The sequence below is a fragment of the Haemorhous mexicanus genome, chromosome Z (genome assembly GCF_027477595.1).
Source record: "Haemorhous mexicanus isolate bHaeMex1 chromosome Z, bHaeMex1.pri, whole genome shotgun sequence".
Lineage (NCBI taxonomy): Eukaryota > Metazoa > Chordata > Aves > Passeriformes > Fringillidae > Haemorhous > Haemorhous mexicanus.
In genome coordinates this window covers 71,744,163-71,767,122 of record NC_082381.1, presented here as the reverse complement: position 1 = coordinate 71,767,122, position 22,960 = coordinate 71,744,163, and the positions used below count along the sequence as shown (strand labels likewise).

General features: G+C 39.2%; 1 protein-coding gene across 6 annotated transcripts in view; it reads left to right on the top strand.

Annotated features, from left to right (window-relative positions):
- Positions 1-4,674: 4,674 nt before the first annotated feature.
- The window catches only part of GPBP1 (GC-rich promoter binding protein 1), a 35,090-nt gene continuing 16,804 nt past the window's right edge, over positions 4,675-22,960 (top strand). For 2 of the 6 annotated variants that reach the window (XM_059873743.1, XM_059873737.1), the window contains exons 1-4: positions 5,152-5,287; positions 5,407-6,452; positions 7,256-7,323; positions 21,498-21,616. In XM_059873743.1, coding sequence (XP_059729726.1) covers positions 21,554-21,616 — 63 coding nt within the window. In that variant the 5' untranslated portion in view covers positions 5,152-5,287; positions 5,407-6,452; positions 7,256-7,323; positions 21,498-21,553. Of the gene's footprint in view, positions 4,996-5,151; positions 5,288-5,406; positions 6,453-7,255; positions 7,324-13,396; positions 13,712-19,768; positions 19,836-21,497; positions 21,617-22,960 lie in introns of those variants that run through there. The other 4 variants (XM_059873740.1, XM_059873738.1, XM_059873739.1 and 1 more) reach the window with 4 other exon arrangements.

Genomic DNA, 22,960 nt, shown 5'->3' with positions numbered 1-22,960 from the left:
AAATTAATACTGAGGTATTACTTCAACATATGGACTGTTAACTACAGCTTTATTGAAGTCTTTGCCCAAAATTCTGCTACTGTCAAAGTCAGTGGTAATTTTAATATAAACATTCTTCAGAAATTAAGGACTCAATAAGCACTTATGTTTTAATTTCCAGACTTGTCTGGTACTTGCTTATTATATTGAATGCATTGCATGCAGAGATGCTCAGAACTCTTCCAAAATTAAATAACTAGAGGTTATACATAATATAATGCAAATAATAACAGCAATACAGTCAAATCCCATTATGTCTTATTTATGTAGACAGACCTACTGAAATCTGGAATAAATTGGTAAAGTCACCTTATCTTTCTTACCTGGAAGGTATAATACATAATAATAGACAAGCCTAGATACTTTACGCTAGTGTTCATCATGGTTTTGCAAATGATAATGACTAGATGTTGTTGTGCACTTTTTTATACTGCTTCCATTATTTTAATTTTGTTACTTAAAATATAAGTGAACATGCAGCTGAAAGATATTTAAAACTTTGAAGTAAGGATGGTTCATTAGAACTGTTTGTATTGAGGAACTCTCACTGTGTTTAGGAGCTAATTATACAAATAATTATTTGCTGAGAAGAACACACATTAGAATAGGGGTTTTTATTATTAGCATTAGGTATCCATTTGCTTTTTAATTTTTAAATATTGGGCTCCCTGCATCAGAAGCTTTCTGGATCAAATCTGTATTAATCAGATTTAAGCCTCTTACATGGAAAATTTTATTTTGGCTTTCTACCTGATCCTTTGGTTCAGTTTGGTTGTATATTGGGCACAGTGGATGTTCAAGAAAAGGTGAAGTGTTTTGTACATCTTGTGGAGTGACACAAGAATGTGTAATAGTAAGAAATAAATTATGTTTCTGTATTTTTCTATAGTATTTCCTTAATTAACAACCTGAGTGTGTACTCTACTCATATATGTATCTTGTATTCCACTACTAGAAAAGAAAGCACGTTTCAAGTGCCTGCCAAAATACATTTTTGGTCTTGTACTTCCATCTCATTAGGTGAGGAAGGAGAGGTGGTGGAGTGTCTTTGTACAGTGGGGAGTGTTTCAAATGTATAGAGCTCAAGGATAGTGATGTCAGAAGTTTGAGTCCCAATGAATAGGAATCAAAGGGAGGGCCAACAAGGCAGGTATCCTGGTGGTAGCCTGTTCCAGACCACCTAACCAGGATGAAGAGGTAGACAAAACATTCTACAGGCAACTGGAGGATATCTCATGATCACTGGCTCTTGTTATTGTGGGAGAGTTTGCTCTAACTTGCTAGATCTCTGCTGGAAACTCAGCAGAGAAGAGGCCTTCTAGGAGGTTCCTGGACCATGTGGAACACAATTTCCTCACACAGATGGTATGTGAGAGCCAGTGAGGGAAGACTTCACTTGACCTGCTGTTTGTAAATAGAGAAGGACTGGGCGTGATGTGGTGGTCAGAGGCTGTCTTGGGCATAGTGACCACAAAATGATAGCTTTCTATTCTTGGTGAAGGAAGAGAGGGCATCACCTAAACTTCTGCCTTGGCCTACCAGAGGGCAGACTTTGGCCACTTCAGGACAGTGGTTCAGAGAGTCCCTTGGGAAACAATCCTCAATAACAAAGGGATCCAATAAGGCTAAACATACTTTAAGAAGGAAATCTTAAAGGCACAAGGGCAGCTCATCCCTATTTGCCAAAAGACAAGCTGGAGGGGGCAGGGAGAAAGAAGACTGGTCGGGCTGTATAGGGGGCTTTTCCTGGAACTCAAGCTAAAAAGGAGATTTTATGACCTTTGGAAGAAGGCAACTTGGGAAGTGTACAAGGATGTCATTACGTCATGTAGACTAAGAGTTAGAAAGGCAAAAGCTGAGCTAGAACTCAATCTGGCCACTCCTGTGAAAGATTAAAAGGGTGGCAAAAGCTGAGCTAGAACACAATCTCCTGTGAAAGATTAAAAGGGTTCTTATTTAAAAAATTCTTATAAAAAGGTTTCTTATTAAAAAATTCTTATAGAAAGATTTCTTATAAAAATTAAAAGGGTTCTTATAAAAAAATTAACAACAAAAGGAGGACCAAGGAAAATCTCCATACTTTATTGGATGCAGAGGGAAACATTGTACCTAAAGATGAGAAAAAGGCTGAGGTAGTTAATGCCTGCTTTGGGTCAACCTTTAATGAGAAGACAGTTATTATCAAGGCAGCCAGCCCTCTGAGCTGGTAGACAAGGACAAGGAACAGAATTGAGCCCCTCTCTGGGAGAAGTCAGTTAGTGACCTACTGAGCTGCTTGGACATCAAACATGTAGAGGGCCAGATGGAATCCACACAAGGATGCTGAGGGAGCTGGTGGAAGAGCTCACTGAGCCACTCTCCCTCATTTACCAATGGACCTGGCTAACCTGGGAGGTCCCAGGTGACTTGAGTGGAGATTGGCCAACATGACACCTATCTACGTGAAGGGTTGGAGGGAGGTTCTTTGGAGCTACAGGCCTGATGTTAGTGGCTGGCAAGGTTATGGAACAGATCATCGCGGCTATAGTGCAATCACATGGCATGTGCAGGACAGTCAAGGGATCAGGCCCATCTAGCATGGTGTCAGAAAAAGCAGATCCTGCTTGGCCAACCTGATCTCCTTCTAGGACCAGGTGACTTGCTTAGTGGATGAAGGAAAGGCTGTGGATGTTGTCTACCTAGACTTTAGTAAAGCCTTTGATACTGTCTCCAATGCCATTCTCCTGGAAAAGCTGGCAGCCCCTGGCTTGGACAAGTGCTCAGTTCACTGGGTAAAATCTGCCTGGATGGCTGAGCCCATAGAGTGGTGGTGAGTGGAGTTACATCCAGCTGGTGGCCAGTCATGAGTGGGGCTCCCCAGGGCTCAGTACTGCAGGCATTTCTGTTTAATACCTTTATCAATGACCTGGATGAGGGGATTGAGTGTGTATCCTCAGTGTTGCTAGACCACACCAAGTTGGGTGCGAGTGTTGGTCTGTTGGAGGGCAGGAAGGGAGGGATCTGGACAAGTTGCACTGATGGACTGAGGCCAGTGGCGTGAGGTTCAACAAGACCTGGGTTGTTGGTTCATAGCTGGGCCAGATGGCAGAGCACTGCCCTGCCTTTCCTCCTGACGGCTTCAGGTTTGGTATTAGGCTGCGCAAATAACTAAGGAACACAGGGAATGCTCCCACACCCTTCCTGGGAATCCTTGCTTTTGCAGCACAGGCAAATAGAAGGACAAACAATTTCAAGGATGAGGAGAAAGGAGGTTTCACTGCAGTCAAGACTGTGATGAATCTTGAATTCTTGAACCTAGAAAAATGCTGCTGATGTTGGAAATCGAAACTGGGGTTGAACTACTCAGAGTTGAGTTGAAGATTAATGTTTCAGAGCTTCTGTCAGTTTAAAGATGAAATTATCATGTGCTTTTTCTACTTTATTGTCTCAGTTGTTGCTTTTTAGTCAAGTTTCTATTAGTTGTTTCTTTCTACTGATTTCTCTCAAGTTATGAAAAGTACTTTACTTTGGCCATGTATACATGCCTGTAAAATACATTTTAAAATAGAATCCTGCAGTTTGAGACAATTTTTATCAAAATTCAGTGCATAATCTCAGTTTCTACAATAACTTAAAACTTGTGAAGGAAACTTCTAAAGAAAATCCAGAATCAAATGCACGTGCTATAAGCACTTGACAGCGTTCTTTCTAACTATATATAAATATAATTTTATAAATTTACTTATTTACCTAATTAATCAAAGGAACAATTCTGATTTGTGTTGCTAAAAGGACTTCAAAATTGCAAAACTCTGATTTAGGCATTAAGAATTTTTAGATCCCAGGCATTAAGAATCTACCCATCATGTTTCTTTCCAAACGGCACACGCGGAATAACTGTGCGGACCTCCAGCGTATTTCCACTCGTGCACTTGTACGCAGAAGTAGCCGTCCATTTAGCGAAGATTCTGATACTGCTGTATTAATCGGTGTTATTGGTTTTTATTGACCTCGGGCCCCGCCGACGAGGCGATTAACCCGCGCTGTTGGTGCGGCGGCTGCGGCGCTGCGGATCGCTCGCTCCGTCGGCGGCAGCGGGCACGGAGAAGGGACTGCGCTTCCCGGTGCCCACTGCACCCCGCTTCCTCACGGCGGGGATCTCACCGGTACACACCAGGCTGATTTTGGGCCGCGCCGGGCGGGCGCTCTCGCACACACACGGGGCGTACGGGCCTTCCAGCCGCGGTCCCGCGGCGCCCGCCCGGGCCGGTCTGACCGACCCGCGGCCCGAACCCGGCTCCCGGTCCGAGCACCCCGCGCCGACGTCGCCGTGGCGCTCGTTGCGCATGCGCCGGCAGGGGAGCGCCGCGGCGCAGTTAATGACGCCAGCGCCGGGGACTCCCGCGGCTAGGCGGGGCGCGCGCTCTGGGGATTCCCCGTCCCGCGCGGAACATTCGGGATGGTTCCCGTGACGTCACTGCGTGGGCGGTACCGGGGAGCCCCTCCCTCTCCTCCCTGGGCTCCCGCGCGGGGGCTCTCGCGGAGTTTGCGCGTGCGCGAGCGCTTGGGGAGCACTGCGGTGCGGAGCGGCGCCATTTTGGGGGAGGCGAGCGCGCGGTGTGCGCGCGCGGGGGGGCACGCGGAACAGCCCGGGACAGCCCCGGGAACGGGCGCGGAGCGGAGCGGACACAGAGCAGCCGGGCCGCTGCACTCCTTGCCCCGCCGTGCTCCCCGGACCGCCCTCGGGGACGGCAGGGGGAGCCTCCCCCGGCGGCGGAGGCGGGGCGGCCGCCAGGAGGGCCGAGGACGGGCACTTGGCGGGCCGCAGCGGGATGTCGTGGACCCCGAGAGCCGGGGTTCTGTGTGTCCGCACACCCCGGCAGCGGCGTCTGTCTGTCCCTACACCCCGGGAAAGGAAGCATGCCTCGGGCCGCGCTGCGGCTTCCCCCGCCCCTCCGGAAAATGCCGCTGGCCCAGGTCAGCCCTTCCCGCCCGGGTGCCTTCTGTACATCTGTTCAGCTTTGCCAATAAAACGAGACATGACCCTTTCCCTGTTTCCCCCCCAACTCTTTGCTCCCAGCCCCCGCTCCCCGTCGCTCCCCCCAGCCTGTTTTTCTCCCGGGGCTGAGCGGCAGGAGAGGGTTCAGCTGATAGGCTGCGCCCTCCGTCAAACACTCCCGCCGCCCTCTCGGCGCTGTGAGTGGAGCTGTAAGCGAGGCTTCCGCTCTCGGCTCCTTGACTGCATCCGTGTTTGCTCTTTAGGTTCCAGGTTTCTGTTTGTTTCTGTTTTTAAGATTCAGGCGTTTGGGTTTTGTTTGTTTCGTGTTTGTCTAACGCCAGTCCGGATTTCATAAGGGAAAACTGATTTTCTGGTTCTTTTTACCTTAGGTTGCTTGAACGATAGAGTCAGTCCTGGATGTTTGTAGGCTTTTGCTTCAACTGGCAGAGAAGAAAAAGGTGGACACTGACCTGCAGCAGTTGCTTCCTGTGAAAAGAAAGAAATACGGGACACTGTTCGGGGATAATTTGTGCGTGCTTTGTTCAGAAAAGGCCTCTCAAACAAGCAGTAGAGATCTGGGAAGAGAACTGAGGAAATCGTGAGGCTTTTTCTTCTAGCAGTGTCGAGCACATCACCCTTGGATTCTTTTGTCCGCATGGCATGGATGCATAGCTAAATTTATGAAGTTCTGAATACTTCAGCTGCAAAAATAAAGTGCTTTCCTCTTTTTGCATACTCTTTTTCTTCTCTGCAACATTCTTTCTGAGTCAGAGGCTTCACCAGTTTTGTTAACAGGCTGCAGGTTAAATGTGGCCTGAGTCACTGTGGGGACATTGCTGAAAAGTTTCATGGCAGATTTTTTTCCCCCCCTTATTTCGTTTTTTAGATTTTCTGACATAGTCTTCTCTTATTTTGCAGTGAGACCGATTTTATAAATGAAGAATTTAATGGATGTTTGTTTATACTTTTTTCTTTTGTATTTTATTTAATATTTTTGTTGAAAAATGTTGTTGCTCATAAGCAGTATGGAGGTATCCAGATAACTGTTTACAAATGCCTCTGCTACCGGAAGGTAGGAAATGTTCTTCAGTTCATATGTGAAATTTGGGTTTTTGACATCAGTTTGTAGAGTAAAACCTGTATTTATTTCACTTGGAGCTGATGCTACATATAGTGGTATCTACATGCAATAGACAAGAGAAGAAACTGTCAGAGAAAGAAAAGGTTTTTGAGACAGACATTGGCAGACTTTGTAAATAGCCTTGCAGAATCTGTAAGCGAGAAGGATGGGTGGCTGATTTCTGTGAGGTCAAATCTATGTCAGACTGCCCCGAATGTAGTATCAACAGGAACTCGGGATATTATCTCAAGGAAAACAAACTGGAAAAATATAAGTCACGCAGTACTAGCACCTTGTGTGGTCCTCTTGGATTAGGTAAGTGTTGTAGCATTCATAAATCAATTTTCACTTGAAAAAACATTTTATCAGTAGAACAGTTAAACCTGTAATTTTTACTAGTTAGAGATTCTTTGGTTTTTTTTTTTTTTTTTGTTTTGTTTTGTTTTGTTTTGTCTTTTGAGAATGTTAAATGTTGAAGCTTGTTAATTTTTCTTGCTGGCTTTTGTAATTAATGGAATAATTCCCTAAGAATTTGAAGAATACAGGTACAAGGAGAAACGTGTAGATAGGAGTGTGATTTTTATGTGAGATTAAAAAGTAGCTATATCTAGACTAAATCTGTAAAGAATTTAGCCTTCATGTTAATGTTGTAGTCTCAGCAATTAATGTTATATCCCTTTGACCAAGTCTTCTAGCTAGCTTGCATGTGTTATTCCTTTCATTTGTGTTAGATATGTTTGCAGTATCAGGCTAATAATAATATAGAGGGGTTTTTACTCTTTTTTTTCTTTCCACTATTCTTTGTCACATATGAAAGCCAGAGGGTTTTTTTACCAAAAATTATTTTACTGTCTATGCAGGCTAGCTTTTGTTTGTGTTGTTATTATAAGACTGACTTCAGTTTATTTTCCTGTTCTGTAATGGGAATGGATTAGACTGACTGGTCTGCAAGTGTAGCCCTTCAAAAAATCTCCTTCTCCTTGGAATGATTAAAAATTAAATCTAGTAGTGAATTGGCTTATCTTCCTTGTTATTTTTAGATGTAGTTTTCTTCATCCCACAATGATTAAATATTTTTTTAACTTTGGCATTAATGAGTTTGTAATAATTTTTTGTAGGTTTGCATTCAACAGAACTGCTACTGCCTGAAAGAAAATTAAGATGGACAGAGCAACTTAATTCAAAAGTCAGTGGTAATTTTACTGAAGTTCTCTATCCCCTGCCCCACCCCGATGATTCATAAGGCTTTAAATAATTAAAGCATTGTTAGGTAGACTTTAAGCTGAGCGTCTCGTAGAGGTTACATATTTACCTCAGCTGTCACCTTCTAAAACATTTTTGAGCGCTTCTACAAGACTGAAGTATTAGCAGTAGTGAACTAATGAAAAAAGGTTTACTCTAACGGCTGTGCAAAGAGACTTGGAAAGATTGCATGTGTTAAAACCTTGTAGAAAAAGTGTAGTTAAGCACGTGAAACTGTATTTAAAAATTACTGCAGTGTATTTTGACTCCGGTAGCTTGTTATTTTGACCACAAATGAAGGTCTTGCATCTACATAAATTTTGTAAATTCTCAGTCTCACTAAAGTTCTTATCTGTACATTGTCAATATCTAAAAGTTAAACTAGCTTCAGTTTTCTGCTTTGGATGGTCTTGCTGCTTTGTTATTTTAACTTCTGTATCAGTTTTGCTGTTTTGAAAATATGAAAACTAAGAGTAGGAGTCTGTTGCTGTACTCTGGCTATGGCTTGTGGCTCTGTGTGTTGAGTCTAGGTGTGGCTGGGGTTGACTGGTGAGCTGAGCCACTTGTTAAAGAACCAAACCAATAGAAAAGAATCATCTTGTATATTTCTTTATTTGTATGACTGATTTTTTGGAAAGTATTTGTTAGATGGAGAGTTCTGGTGTGAGTGGCAACAATCTTTTGGTTGTTGGCTATTGTATGCACATGAGAGTAATAGAAATATTCACTTCTTGTAGAAAAAGTGATGTGTTGCTTGTTTTTTCATGCTATTAATTTTCAGTGCTGAGATACTGCTATTTCTTTTCAAGATGCTCTCACTGAAATCTACATCCCCCGCTTACTATTTTGGGTGACATCTTTTTCTAGACTTCTCTTCTTCTGGAAATTTTGAGGAGATTGCTTTTTAGCTTCATTAAATTAATTCTGTTTTTACACCTCTCTGTTTGCTGGTAGGATAATTCTTTTATCCTTTAACAGTAGACTTGGGAAGTTGTACTGTTCCACACTTAAGGGGAAGGGAGCACCCAAGATTCATAAATGCTTGTGGTTGAAAGGGACAGCAAAAGTCAGAGTCCACAAAAAATCACCAGGTTTTATACATAAATTGCACACTTGGCATTGAAATAGCTATGTTAGTCCCTGGCCTACCGTATAAGCACACAGCTTAAATTGTAGAGATGGGGTAGAAGGGAAGAGAGAAGGCAGGAGTTGAATTAAGGAGAGGGAGAGAGAGAGAGAGAGAAAAAAGGAAAAAAGAGAGATCACCAGCCCTGATTCCTAGTGTTGGTCTGGCTATGGGATGTCCTGCGATGTGCAGGCAGGGCTTGGTGAGGTACCTTTTTATAGATAGTTTCCTTGGTGCCTTTTTATAGATAGTTTCCTTGTCCTGAAGGTAAGGTTTTCATTTTTTATGTAGATCAGTTATCTTTCGTGGTCCATTCTTTCAGGGCTTTCTGGAAATGGCTTGGAGGGTTTTGGGGGATCCTGATGATCTCATTGTCCCCCTATGGCATTGGGCTTTGGTCAACAGCTCCTGCTCGCTTCTGTGCTGCTGCTGTCTTTTGTTTTTTGTGTCTCTGTGTGCTGGAATGAGAATGTCCCAGAAGAGTGCTGTTCTGCCTCTGCATGGCCCCTTCTCCAGCCACATCCCATTTACCACAAACCATTGGTTGGCTCTGCAGTTATCCAGCTATTTGTGTTTGGGATATATACGTTAGCCCCTTATCTTCAGGGGTAGTCCCTTATCTATAGGAGTGTATTTTTTTCCTATTCGTGAACATATGTGTTTGACAAGGATTCAGGAATGTTTGACAGCTGTGCCCTTGTACCCTAAACATAATTGATACCTGCTGAGGAGAGAATGCCGAGGGTGCTGGTCCACTTTAATTTCTTACCTAGATTTTTGTTTTTCAAGTGCTTACAGTCTGTTAAATGCTTGGCAGACGACTATGAAGAAAGATAATGTCCTTGCTCTTAAGGGCTTGTACTTTAAACCTTGATGTAAACATACCTTTTGTAGAGGGATAACTGTCCCTCTAAGTAAAAGACACAGGTTGTGTCTTTTACTGATGTGTTTATTCTGGTAGTTATATCAAATGGGTACATTTGTGCCACTAATACTTCAGAATGGTGCAGGTTGCTCTACTGTGTGAAAAAACTGTTGGTGGAAACTTTTGAGAGTAAGTACCCTTTAATCCTGCGGCAAAGATGAAACAGAATTACTTTGGTAAAATGATAGAGGCAAACTGTGCAGATATTTTGCATTGTACAAATTAATGTACTTTGTGCTCCTTTTATTTTATTCTAATGAGTTTATTCTGTTTAACTTGTGTGGATAGAACTGTTACAGTGACAGTTCATCAATAATGTCTGAGGAAGTTGCTTTTATTTCTTTTTTGAGTAGCAGGAATAAATACTATCCTGCAAAGACAACTATTTGCAGACCTTATTATAAACACATGTGAACAAAACTTGTCGCACTTTTTGTTTTGTTTTTTCTTACTCTATGTGTTTGAGTAACTGAATGTGGTACCTGATGATAATGCCCTATGTGGTGCTATCAACTCTTCCACAGTCTCCTCCTTTCATGTATATAGATAGATGTAGTCAGGGTAATAGCTGAAATAAGAAGTTGTTACCTGCTTTATATGCTCAGCGTAGGGCAAAACTTCTACCTTTATTAACTGCTACTTCTTTCTTGTGACAGTTCCCAAGTGCTTGAGAATTCCTGGTGATTTCCTACATAACATGTGCTGACTAGGGCAGTGATGAAATTCAACTCACACTTTAGCTTTTGAATTTGAACCTTGTTGAAGGGCAAGAAATGAGCATCTATCAGGCTTTTGCTAAATGGTCAGTACCATTTAGTGGAATCATTACAACTGAAATGTGTCAGACTCTCAAGGAGAAGAAACCTGGCTGTAGTGAATTGAAGTTACTCAGTTGAACCTGTCTGTAAATGTATTTCATGTTATTTTTTTTAAAAATCTATGTTTTGGTACAAAAACAGAAACTTTTTTTTTTGTTAAAAAGTCATCAATATGTTATCCAAAAGACGTAGCAGCTTCATCTCTATCTAAAACACTTCTTAAAAAATGTTTTGATTGTTGTGACATTTATATTTGATTCACAGACGTAATGTAAAAACCTGTTGCTTGTGGACCATAACTGTATATAGAAAAAGGGACCATATGATAAAAAGCAGTGCTCATATTCTAGATCCTTATGCAAAAAACCATGTGCTTTAGTTGGTTCATTCTCCCACAAGGAACTTGAGCACAAAGTAGAAATGAAGGTGGATTTTTTTTTTTTTTTTGGTTGGGTTTTCTGTATTTTTGCTAACTCTCTGTAAAGGTAAGTATTAAGTACTAAAGAATGTCTTTGCTTTAATTGGTTAAAAAACTGACATTATATTTTGACTCTGCATACTCCTCATACACAAGTGTAAGTGCTCCAGTCTAGCAGAGGACCTTGCTCCCTCCTTAGTGCTCTGCAGGAAACTTAGTTTTTATACTTCTTTTTAAAACATGAGGCAAGAAGGTAAATTATAAATTGTATGGATATCTTCTTGTGTTCTTCTGTATTGTCCAGTGGTAGAATATATATGAGGACAGTTCTGTATTGGATGGAGGGGACATCAAAACTAAAACTAGAGGTTTTGCTTGCTCTGGAATAGCATGATTGAGAAATAAGAGGCTACAGTTGAACTGTTTCAGAGTTTTTTGTTTAATTTGTGTGAGAGACTTCAAAGGTTCAGCTTTCTTTCCTTTGTATTGAAGGTATGAGTCTTAGGCAATGAATTTTAGAGAACCAAAAAACTTGAGGGAATTACCATACCCAAGCCTAATCTTTTTTAAAAATAGTTTTTCACTGAAATGCCTCAAAGGGTGACATGATACTCTTTCTCTTCAGAGTGTTAAAAGTTTGACTGTAAAGATGTAAACTTATTCTCTTGTTATTCCTGTTCATTTACACAGAGAGGAAAGAAAGAAAGAATCTTCAGTTGAAGTGTTTGGCATGCTTTTGCAGCAATTTGTGATCAGTAGAAATGCTTCCAGTTTCAAAAACTCATAAAGCTTGTTTAAGGGTTTGAATATTATTTTCTGTTTTAGTGAAATACAAATTTTGAATAACAAAATAACTTGAAATTAGCTTATTTTGATTTATGGGAACTACATGAATAGCAGAATAGTAAGGAAGATATTGAATAAACTGTGTCTTCAAAAGGGGAATGAAAATTGAGATTTATAGATTTTAAGTAAAAGTATTGTTTAGACCTTGCATTTATCAATTTCAAATTAGTGCTACTCTTAACTAGAGATAGCAGGGAGGGATAACTGAGAAGGATCTGCTATCACTGGAAATTTTTCTTTTGACAGAAGATGTGTTTTATGGCAGAAGAGAAAACTTTTGGTGGCGTGGGTTATTTTGAAGATCTGCTTAGTATGGAAAATGCCCTGAATGATACTCTATGTGAAGAAGGAATGTGTAGGCTGATAGCTGAGTCTTGTGCACGTAGTTTCTTTGCCTAATTCAGATCAGTATTGGTAGTTTTACTTTGGCTAATGATAAAGAGCTGAAGCCAAAATTTGAAGCTAGCCTGTGATGGGAGGACTGAAGGGCCAGTATTCTAACTACCTTATTGGACCCTCTGAAGTTCATACATATGCTCTTGTTTGTCTTCTGATGAAATAAGAATTTGATATGTATGCTGGAGCTCATTATCAAGGAGACAAAGCAGCAGCAGCAAATTGAGACACGGTATAACCTTTTCTTTCCAGGCTCTCAGAACATCATTATAGTGTGCTTTAATTCTCATGGCTTACAACCTTCTTGTATCCCATTTATAAATATTATGCTTAAAATTACATTGACAAAATGAGGGTGGTTTATCAGATGTGTGTAGTTGAGAAGTGAGGTTAAGGATCCTCTGTGTAATTTGTGGTGTGCTGTACTTACTGTGATAATCATCTATGAGGCATTAGAGTAAAGCTCATAGGAATGTGCCACTTAGATATGCATACATACTAATTTTAGATTCCCTTGGAAAATACAAATGTGTATATCATGTCAGCGCTTTTAACATTTATTCTGTTTGAGGTTTTCTCTGCAAATCAATTGACTGAACTTCTAAACTGGTCTTCAGGGAGCATCAAGAAATTTGTATCTCTTTTCTAATTTTTGTGAATTCATGGCTTGAACCTTTCCTCCCCTCCCCCTATTGTTGCTAGATTTGAAATTCCATTCACAAGCTTCAAGTATTCCTAGGTGTTTGAGTTTATATTGCCTTTTATTTTAATGGTCTTCTGACAATTTCTCAAGTTTCCAAGTATCACAGAGAAATTTCCTGAGAAATTTTACAGACTACATGGAGAGAAAGCTTATAGAACCTGAAGGTAGAAAACTGTTTTCCTGTGGTTTTCCTTGTCTTCTGGTGATGTGTTCAGCTGACAGGGTAGTTTTGGGGTTTTTTTTCCAATTTTGGGTTTATTTTAAGATTTGTTTTTCCTACAGCATTCTGCTCTGCTCCATTTAAATAGGGTGTAGTTACAGTATGGTAGGTCCATTCCAAAAGCACACAACTTTTTGTAGATTAAATTTTTAAAAAGTAGAGGTTTTGGCTATTTTACTATATTATTGGCTGGGGTTTTTTTCTTATTATAATAATGCCACTCTTTTATCTGTTTCTTCATGTTAGACCATTGTGAAAAAGCAAAGCTGTTTTTATTTGTTCACAGTTCAGACAGATTGTGTTACTAAATGTGCCTTATCTACAGTTATGAAACTGATTTTAAGTACTGAAGATGATTTTCTGAACTAGAGAAATACTTTCATTTTGTTTGCTAGAAGAGACTTCCCTGAGGTTGGAGATCTGTTTGCTGGAAGAGACCTGTGGGACTGTCTCTTCCAGCTGAATACTGGTTAGACAAGTTAAACAATGCCCTTAAAATTGGGTGGGGACCGTCTCTGGTCTCATGTCATCTTCAGGTTCTGCTGTGCCTTTTTTCTCCACCCTCAGTGAAGAAAGAATCAGGTTAGAGAACATTTAAATAATGTTGTAAGTACATGGGACTGGATAGGATGGTTCCATGATGGGTGTTCCATTCTGCCATGTGTGCTGATTTTATTGCAAAGCCATCTTTAGGAGGTCTAATGGTCATTGGGAGGGGTTCTTGAGTAAGAGAAGAGAGCAAATACTAATTTTATCATCAGGAAGGATGAGAAGGAGAATCCAGGGAACTATAGGCCAGTCAGCCTCACTTCAGTCCATGGGAAGGTTGTACACCAGCTGATCCTGGAAACGTGTTTCCAAACATGTGATGGACAGGAAGGTGAGTGAGAGCTGTCAGAATGGCTTTTGAAGGGGATGTCACACTTCAGCAAGCTAATAACCCTTTCCGATGACTAGCTTGTTAGATGAACAGAGAGCAATGTATGGGAATTATCTTGACCTCAGGCTTTTGACATTGTCTTCTATGACATTGTCATGGAAAAGGTGACAAGTATGTGTGGAGGAGTGAGCAATGAGATGTACCCAGAACTATCTGAGTGGTCAGGCACAGGTCCTCAGGGATGCAGTCAGTGGCACACAGGCCATTCGGAAGAAGCTGTTCCAGTGTACCCCAGGGTTTGCTGCTGTAGCCCCTGCTGTTGAACATCTTCATTGAAGTCCTGGACAGTGGGGTAGAGTTTACCCTACAAGTTTGCAGATAAGATAGGGAGAACTGGCTGATGCAAACACTTGATGTTGGGTCTGCTGTGTGGAAGAATGTGGATAGAGGATCCTCATGAAGCAAAGGGAAAGCGTGAATTTTCTGGAAAACCAGCTGCATATGCCAGCTACAGAGAAGGGCCTGGGGTCCTGTTGAGGAGCAAGCCTACTGTGAGCCAGCAATGTGTCCTTGTAGGGAGTAAAGTGAAAATCTCTCTGGGCAACATTAGGAAGAGTGTTGTAGGTGGGTCAAGGGAAGTTCAGCTTTGTCCTGTGTGTGGCCTTGGTGAGGCCACATGTGGAGGACCATGTCACCCTTCCAGGATGTGTGACACTGTTACAGCTCACTGATACAAGAAAAGGTGAGGCTTGGTGGAGAGAGCTCAGTAAAGAACCACAAAGATAATAGAGACCACAGTATCTTTCCAGTGGGCAGATCTGATATGTGGTTTGAAGTTCTAGGGAGGTAAAAGTTGGCCATTAGTCTTGGATTGAAGTTTAAGGAGGCACGAGTTGGCCATTAGTCTTTCAGAGTTATCTTTGGACGTTAAATTTTAATTTTTCAGGAGGTCCTTTCCAAATTTAAAATTAGTAAGCCATTAAAATCATGTCTTATATAGAACTGTGAGAAGATGCAAATGATGAGGGAGACTTTAGTTTCGTTACTACTATTGATGGGGACTAGAGACTCTAGGTACAGGAGAACTGAAATCCCAAATGCTTTAATCTGCTTTCTCTGCCCTGCCATCTTGCAGTATTTCAGAAGGTGATTTCTTTTGCCCTGCCATCTCTAGGCTCTTGTGTCCATTTATACAGACAGTGCAGAGATTACCTCCAGCTCAATTCTCACAACAGTCACTTTTCTGATTCCTGTATTCTCTGTGGCTGTTTTTAGTGATGTGTAAATCTCAGAGGGTGATTTGTTTTTTAATGCTGTAAAGGCTTGATGAATACAGTTAAACCTAGAAGAAATTCTGGGTAAACAATTGTCTTTAAAAGGGACCACCAATGATCAGGTGAATTATGTTTTTGTGTAAGTAGCCTTTGTTTTCATTATACATTTAAGGGCAGATTAAATAATTTTGTCAAGGAATTTGCTATCTACTGTGTTGTCAGAAGCAGTCGAGAAGACATATGAGTTTCTACTGTGTGAAAGTAGTCTGCTTACACAGTAAATTTTCTACAGTATGAGCTGGTGACTTTCTTATTTTATTTAAAACATTTATTTCTTTTTCTTTTTAATTTTATTTTTACTTTATTGATAATTTATTTTTAGTTTAGTTTATTTTTTAGTTTATTTTTCATTTTAGTTTTAATTTTATTTATTTTAAAGCTTTGTCTGTGCGGACTGTTTTCAGTGTTTTAGAGATGCCTGGCATGGGGGAAAAATGGTCTAGGTGTGTCTTCATGTCTTATCCTTTTTCTTCATAACATTTGGCAGCACAACTGCTTCCTGGTGTAGTGGTGCATTTAAGTGAGGTAGTACATACACACAGTTCTGTCTGTAGTGGCTCTCCAGTTACCCTGTAGTGAGTCTGATATGTCACTGCAGCGTGTTCGCATTTTTTTTTGTGCTACGCAGAGATCCCATCTGGAGTAACAGGTGCCTGCTGGGGTTCTTCACTATGCTTAGCCTGTGGTGCTCTTGGGCTTCACTAGTGGATGGCAAGTAGTGCCACGTACTGCCAGTCTACCTGCTTGGTGGAATTGCCCCAGAGTGAAGGGTGTGAAATCCCTGACTAACATGGCTGTGGTGGTAGCTGTCCCAAATTTAGCACAAAGGTGTGAGAATGAGCAAGCATTTTGTTCTGCCTGTGTCCTCCACCCCCCTCCCCTGGTAAATAAATAGAGAAAAAAAAAGGTGCTAAAATAAATTAATTTTTACTGCAAGAAGTTACAGAACTTTATTAAAATGTGAGAAATTGTGTTTGTTAAAGCCAAGATGTACTCCATAACACTATTTCAGGTAGTTTGTTTATCTGGATCTCCTTGATCTGTGTATTATGAACAAGTTTTGCAAATGAAACTTGAATGTTAGTAAGTTTGCTTGTCCCAGTAATAGTGAATGGTTGCAGATAAGGTGAAGATTTTAATATTAAGATGAAGTTTGATCAAGCACTTTGCTAAAGCAATCTGAAAGCAGGCTACTATGAAAGTTCATTAATAGAAGGGTGTGTTCTCTGCTTTTGTATTGTGTTGAATTCTATTTGTATTATTGCAGGAAAAACCAGAATTTTACTTACATTTTAGTTGTAATGGGTATTCTTTGTATTTAAAAAGTTTTTTAAACTGTGTATTTATTTCAAATAGCAGGGGAGAGAGAAAAAATTTGCTGGAGAGACATTACACTTGTGTGGTTAGCGCTGAAAATAAGGAAAAAGTGGGTTAGCTCTTACAGTGTTACTTTTGTGTAATGAGTCATCCAGCATGTTAAACTCTTAAGTTACAATTATTGGGGTCTGATTTAGAAGTGTAATAGAAATCAACAGGTTCATGTATTTGTCTAAGTCTTAAAGATATTTCAGAATATTGTTCTTTAGACTTTCAGGGCCATGTGTCTGTCCACCTTCAATCTACTGTGATTGATACCCCGTGGTTCTGATGGTGTTTTGGATTAACACATCTCCTGTCTTGCTGAAATTTTCTCCTTTAGATGTTCATAACCACTTTTTAAATACGTCTTATGTCTTCATTTTGTGAGGCAAAATAAGCCAGATAATTTCCTTAGACTTTTCATGTGCCTGATCACTGAAATTGTTATTGCACCAAGTAAAATCTTGAATCCCTGTGTTGTTGTTCTTAAGTGTGATTTCACTTGTTCTGTGTGAATTTTAAAAGAAAATGTATTAGTGTGAGGAAAATTGACTACAGTCTCTAATGTTTGATTTCCTAATTTAATTTGGTAAGCACAAGATAAACCAATGATACTTGTTTTAGCTTAATTTTTGTTGTTTTCGCAGGTTTGGGTGTTGACCCTAGGTGTTGTCTCTTAGCCTTTTCCCAGAAGTCTTGACTCTGATTCGTGCAGTAGCTTTCTGATTCCTTTTTCATAGGACGTTACTTAATTTTGTAAGACGGAGACTATACATCAATTTTTCCCAGATGCTATGCAGATAACCCAAATTTGTTTAGAATATAGGGTTTCCTACTGGTTTGCAACTGGTGAGAATTAGTTTCTGTATCAAAAGACAGTTGACTCAATCATAAAAAAAGCCCAGCCCAACCTTTTCTGTGTGTTGATTTAGTGTATTTGGTGCAGTGTTCTTATTTCAGCTGCAAATGTGGCTCAGAGTAGATCACTGAGTAATCTTTGTGACAAATCTCTTCACTGTACATCATCTGGAACCAACTGGTCATTATTCCTTGGCAGTCATTACCTTATTATTGAAGATCATACTTCACAAAACTTCAGAATTAAATTTTATTTAATTGAAAATTGGATTAATTACCGCATGTTACGTAAAGCAAAATCCTTTACAGACTTCTTTCAGATCCCTTTCTCAAAAGCAAAACTTAAGAACAGGATTTCTTTCTTTGCACTAAACTATTCTATTATCCACAACGCAGCAACACATTACTTTTATCTAAATTTATTACTTTTATCTAAATTTATCTATCTAAATTACTTTTATCTAAATTTATTAAGACTTTTGTTACTGAGGTCACTAAGGTCACTACACTTTACTTGAATTGGTCGCAAGAGGCTGTTGCTGAGATGAGACTATAGTTTGACCATTCTGACTACAGACTTTTAAATGTATTTGAGTGTTAATAGTATGAGAGTAGCAGTATGTCAGTATCTTTTTCTTACTTTTCTAGAATTGTGCAGCTCTGCTTCAGTAGCTGAGAGTCTGAGCCAAGTTAGCTTTTGGCACGGTTTGGTTGAAGAATGGCAGATCTGTGCTAATAGGGAAGGGTGGCTTAAACTTTCATGATGAATTTTGGGCCTGCTCTTTTGTTATCAGGAGAGTTTGTGAAAGCCCTGTAATTGTGTTTGACTCTGTGGTGTTTACCTTACTAAGTTTACTTCTGATAGCTGTGTTAATGCTGGGAGTGCATCAGCTGCTTTATTAGTGTTACTGAACAGCATTTGTGTGGTGTGTACGCAAGAGAAAACTTGCTAGTAGAAGTATAGTTTCATGTCAGTGTATTAAAAGCAATTTTATGCTGTTGACATTCATTCTATTCAAATACTTTAAATGTTGGTTTTGTTTAATTTAAAAGTAGTAGATAGTATGTATGCAACCTGAATAAAGATTGCAAATGCTTTCGTGGACGCAGAATGCAGATGCGTCTCTGACTCTTTGGGATAGCTTAGGTACGGAACCTGAATAGTTAGGAAAGAAGGTAGAAAGAACCTTTTTAGTGTTAGAATGTGTTGCAGTATAATTTGCTAGTTGTTGGTCCAGCTTAAGTTGGAAAACAAGCAAGAAACACACTAGTGTTGGCAGCCAAGCTGCTCACAAAGGGTTTAAGCTTAGTAAATCCTGCCTGTGCTAGTAGAGGTGTCTTGCTGACTTCCCATTCTTATGTTTTGTGATCTGTTTTCAGTTTATCAAAAATACCTTCCTGAGAATGAAGAGTATTCTAGAGCTATCAAATATGTGTCAGATCATTTGAACAGAGATGATGCTTATAATATTTTTTTTTTTTTTATATATAGGGCAAACTTATTGGCAACATTAGAAAGCTAGCAGCTATAAGAATGTCTAAGAATGTTATGTTACCTGGTAAAATATGGAACCAGTAACTTTAAGCTGTCCTCTATGTCCTCTAATACGGTTTTAAAATATCTTTTCCTGATCTGCCCTTTGTTTCTCAGTTTAATTATGGCTGGGATGTTTGTGCCTATTCAAAATTAGAAAGGTTTAATAATGAAAGAACTTTCTGTTCCCATGTCTAATTGCTAGACCAGGGATATGTGAAATTAGGTGAAAGAAAATGTTTTCTTGACTTTTGTGTGGAGTATCCACAGGAGTTGTTTTTCATGTTAATGCTTAACTGCAAACCTCTGAGTTTGGTCAGGTAGTATTCTAGAAATACGTCTGTGCTTTTTTTCTTGCTGGTTTTTTGTTAAAACTATTTGGAAGAATTAGCCCTCAAAGTTTGTCTTTTATGGGTTTATTGAAACTTACATATATATTCTGTTGTTGACTTGGCTCTGAGTATTGTCTAGTTTTGGCCTAGGTCTCTATCTTTAGTATTTAAGTTTATTTCTTTCTACAAAAAGGACTGACTCATCTGACAGAGTAGCAGTATCAAAAATTTTTCTGAGCTTTTTTAGCTGAGGACATGAGGAAGACTTGAATCTGCTTCTAGAAAAATTTTTGCATGAAGAAATAGGCAGCCAGTGTCAGTGAGCTGTGTGAAAAGGTCTTTTTGCAAAATACCTTTTCCAGTCCTTGGATACTTGGTGATCACCCAGTGTTTTGTGCAAAGGATAAAAGGTAAGTATGTTAGTGAGTTAATGACGAGCTCTTCTTGTGGCAGTTGCATAAATAATGTTAGGAAGTTTGACTAGTTTTCTAAAAACAGTAATATAAATCTATTAAGTCACATTGTTAGTGGATTTTCTGTCCTGTAATTAATAGCTGATGCACCAATGACTTGGTGATACTTTGTGGAATATTTATGTTCTTACTTAGGATAAACCTAATCTTACTTATTGTTTTTTCAGACTGTAAGTGCCTCAGTCTGAAGACTTTGTTGTTGCGTCAGTCTTTCAGTACTGGAAATATGTCCTGGTAATTTCTGAAGATACGATTATTTTGCTTGAAGATGAGAATTGTGTCCAAGTGAAGGGGAATAAACTTTTTTCTTGCTGGAATCTGCTCAGATTTGTTGTTTCTTCATTTAACATCTCTTGGTTCATTTGTAAACATATGCCCTTTTGTATACTAGTGCTGAATGGGAAATATCAGTAAATATGAACATGGTTCCTTTTAGAAAGAGAAGCCATTTCTGTGATGGTTCATTGACTCCAGAATTTTGTTCATTTATATTTTACTAGTTTGATGTAACTGGAAATACTTAGAAAATTTCTCTTTATTTTTTTGTTGAAGTTGCTGTAGGAGTGAGTTGAATGACTTCAGCAGAGTAATTTAAAGTTAGTTATTTTGGTGATACATACTTTTAACCTTGTCTCTATTTAACTGTAGTAATTGCATGTCCTACCTTACAGTTTAACTATGGTATTGGATGTACCCAAAAACTTAGATATGAGCTCATGTCATTAAAAACAAACAGCAGCTCAACTAAGTTCAGTTTTACACTAAGTTAAATCTAACAGATCTATTAGACTTCCTTTAGAAACTGGAGCAGTCTTGTCTGTCGATGGAAATCTGCAGTAGCCTGCAATATTCTGATTCAGGCCAGAGAACAACCATAATTATGAGTTACCAGCTTCAGATTCCACATCTCTTACTAATGCATTACAGCAGCCATAGATTAAAGTGAATTATATCTGTGCTCAATAACAGATTTGCACTCTGCTGTGCAGAGATGTGGAATTCACATTTATTTGGGCCTCCCTATAGAACGTGTGTGGGTGTTTTTTATGTTTTTGCTAGCTGGATTTATAATAGCTTGTATATCGTACTTAAAATTTTTTGAGTCATTGACCATTTTGCCATGACTAGCTGCAGAGCATGATTTGGTTGCCCTAGGATAATTCAGGAAGTGTTTAATTCATTTCTTCCCTGTCTCTGCTACAGTTCGGCTTCAGGTAATAAATATAGTTCACATTACCTTGCGTTCTCTTGCCTATTGAGAGATATTTTCTTACCTGTGGGAGGAGTATAGGGTTGAAAGAGTATTTGTGGGTTTTAATCGTAAACAATTACATTCTTTGGCCCATTTTCAAACTAGAGAATTTTACTGGATTTTGACACTCTCGACATGTAGACTCTGTTTCCATTGAAGCTAGAGACATTGTGAGGTTTGTGATGAGCCCAAGTATGTAGGTTTTTCATGAAGAACTTTACTATGGCTGCTGAGCCTAACTGTTAGGGATTAATTTTTAAAAAATCAGCTTCTAGGAAGCTAATAAAATAGCTTGCCAAGTCCCTTCTAGATAGTACTAGAATGTATTTCAGCAATCTGGTTTTGCCATAGAGTTCTCGATCAGACCTTACACAAGATGCTTCATCCCATTTATAGGAGGAAATAAAGAAATGTTACAACTACATTTTCATAATTCCTGTGATATATTTGATTTATGTGACACTTTAGTAATAAAAACACAGATTTGATGCTGTAAATGATATGATGATAATCGATTCTAAATCAGATCTGTGAGGAAAATAATACAGGAAAACAGAAGGGAAATACTGAACAAAAGACAAGAAGTGTAATTCCCTTGTAACATAAGCATCTGAAAGGACTAATTTCTTTTCTTCTGATTACAGGGACTTGCCATGAGGTGCTAAGCCTGTTTTCATTGATTTGGAGAGACTGGACCTAAATGGCGCAGCATGACTTTGCTCCAGCCTGGCTTAATTTTCCTACTCCACCATCATCAACAAAGGTATGTTTTGTATTGTTGTTTTGAAAAGGCACTCTCATTATTAGGGAAATCTAAATGTCATTATCTCAATCACAGTAAAAATGCCAATCTCTTCATGAATACTGCGATGACAGATGACTCCAGTAGATTTTTTTGTTTGAACAGCTTAGTTCATGAAGAGAACCACATATCTGGCCTTGGCTGTGGTTGGTTTAAGATTGCCTTCTTCAGGTGTTTAAAATGAGTTACTGTGTTCCATGCTAGAAGTACCAAGACAGAGCATGTACTTGATGTTCTTGCTTCTGATTTTTAATTGTGTCCTGTAAATTTTAAAGGACACAGTTATTCTGTCATCCAAGTGATTAAAACTGTGCTTTTTTTAGACTTTCTGAAATGGCTCTGCATTTCAGAAGCCATTCTGAAAGGAATGTGGTACTTTCATACTGTTAGACATCTTCACTCTGGTTGTTTCTTTTAAACTACTGTTGCTTTATGTAATGGGACAGCTTGGATATGGGAAACAGTGATCTCTTTTAATTGTTAGAATTAGTAAATATTCCTGGAAGCCTTGAGTATATCTATTTCAGAAATGTTTTTTCTACTCTTCCTCGATTTGTGAAATGCAGAAGCAGAGTCAGCAGTGTATATTAAAACTCCTGTTACCTGCTCCCCTATTTGTAGACTTATCTTCATTTTAATAGTTTGAATTCAATATTTATATCTGCCACCATTTGCTTTTTTTTAATGTATAAACTTTGTGCAGTCTTTCATCTCCATGGACAATGCTTAGCCTTGAGAAACTTATGGCAATAGGCTTGTGGTATTGTTAAATGCACAGATAGATGGCAGTGTTCATTGTGTTCCTAATGCTTTGATTCTGTGTGTCTACATAAACACATTTTTTTAGTCAGGTCATTGAATGTCCTTATTTAAATCACTCTGTTTATGTCTCCTCTACCCTGACCTAGCTAGATTCTTTGTTTAGTATAGTCTGTTTCTGGGAACCTAAATCCTATCTGTTCCAAGATATAAAGTGTCTGAAAATCCAAATTAAGAACCAGTCTCTTTGTTTTCATTCTCTATGATTTTTTCAACCATTCAAATCTTTTGATCTGATTTTTTCAAAGTAATATGTTTTAAATTGGAAGAGTATTATGAGCTTAATTGATATGGTGTCACAATTGCAAATAATCTTCACTACGTATTTAGAAAGTCTGCTGCAAGAGCTTTAGCTGCATGCTTTATGTGGCAATGTAGCAGAATAAAACAAAGTTCCAGAAGTGTTCTAGCACCACTAGAATATATATATGAGATATGGGTTGTATTTGTCTACTTATTTCTGAATTGTGTGAAATTTTGTTACAA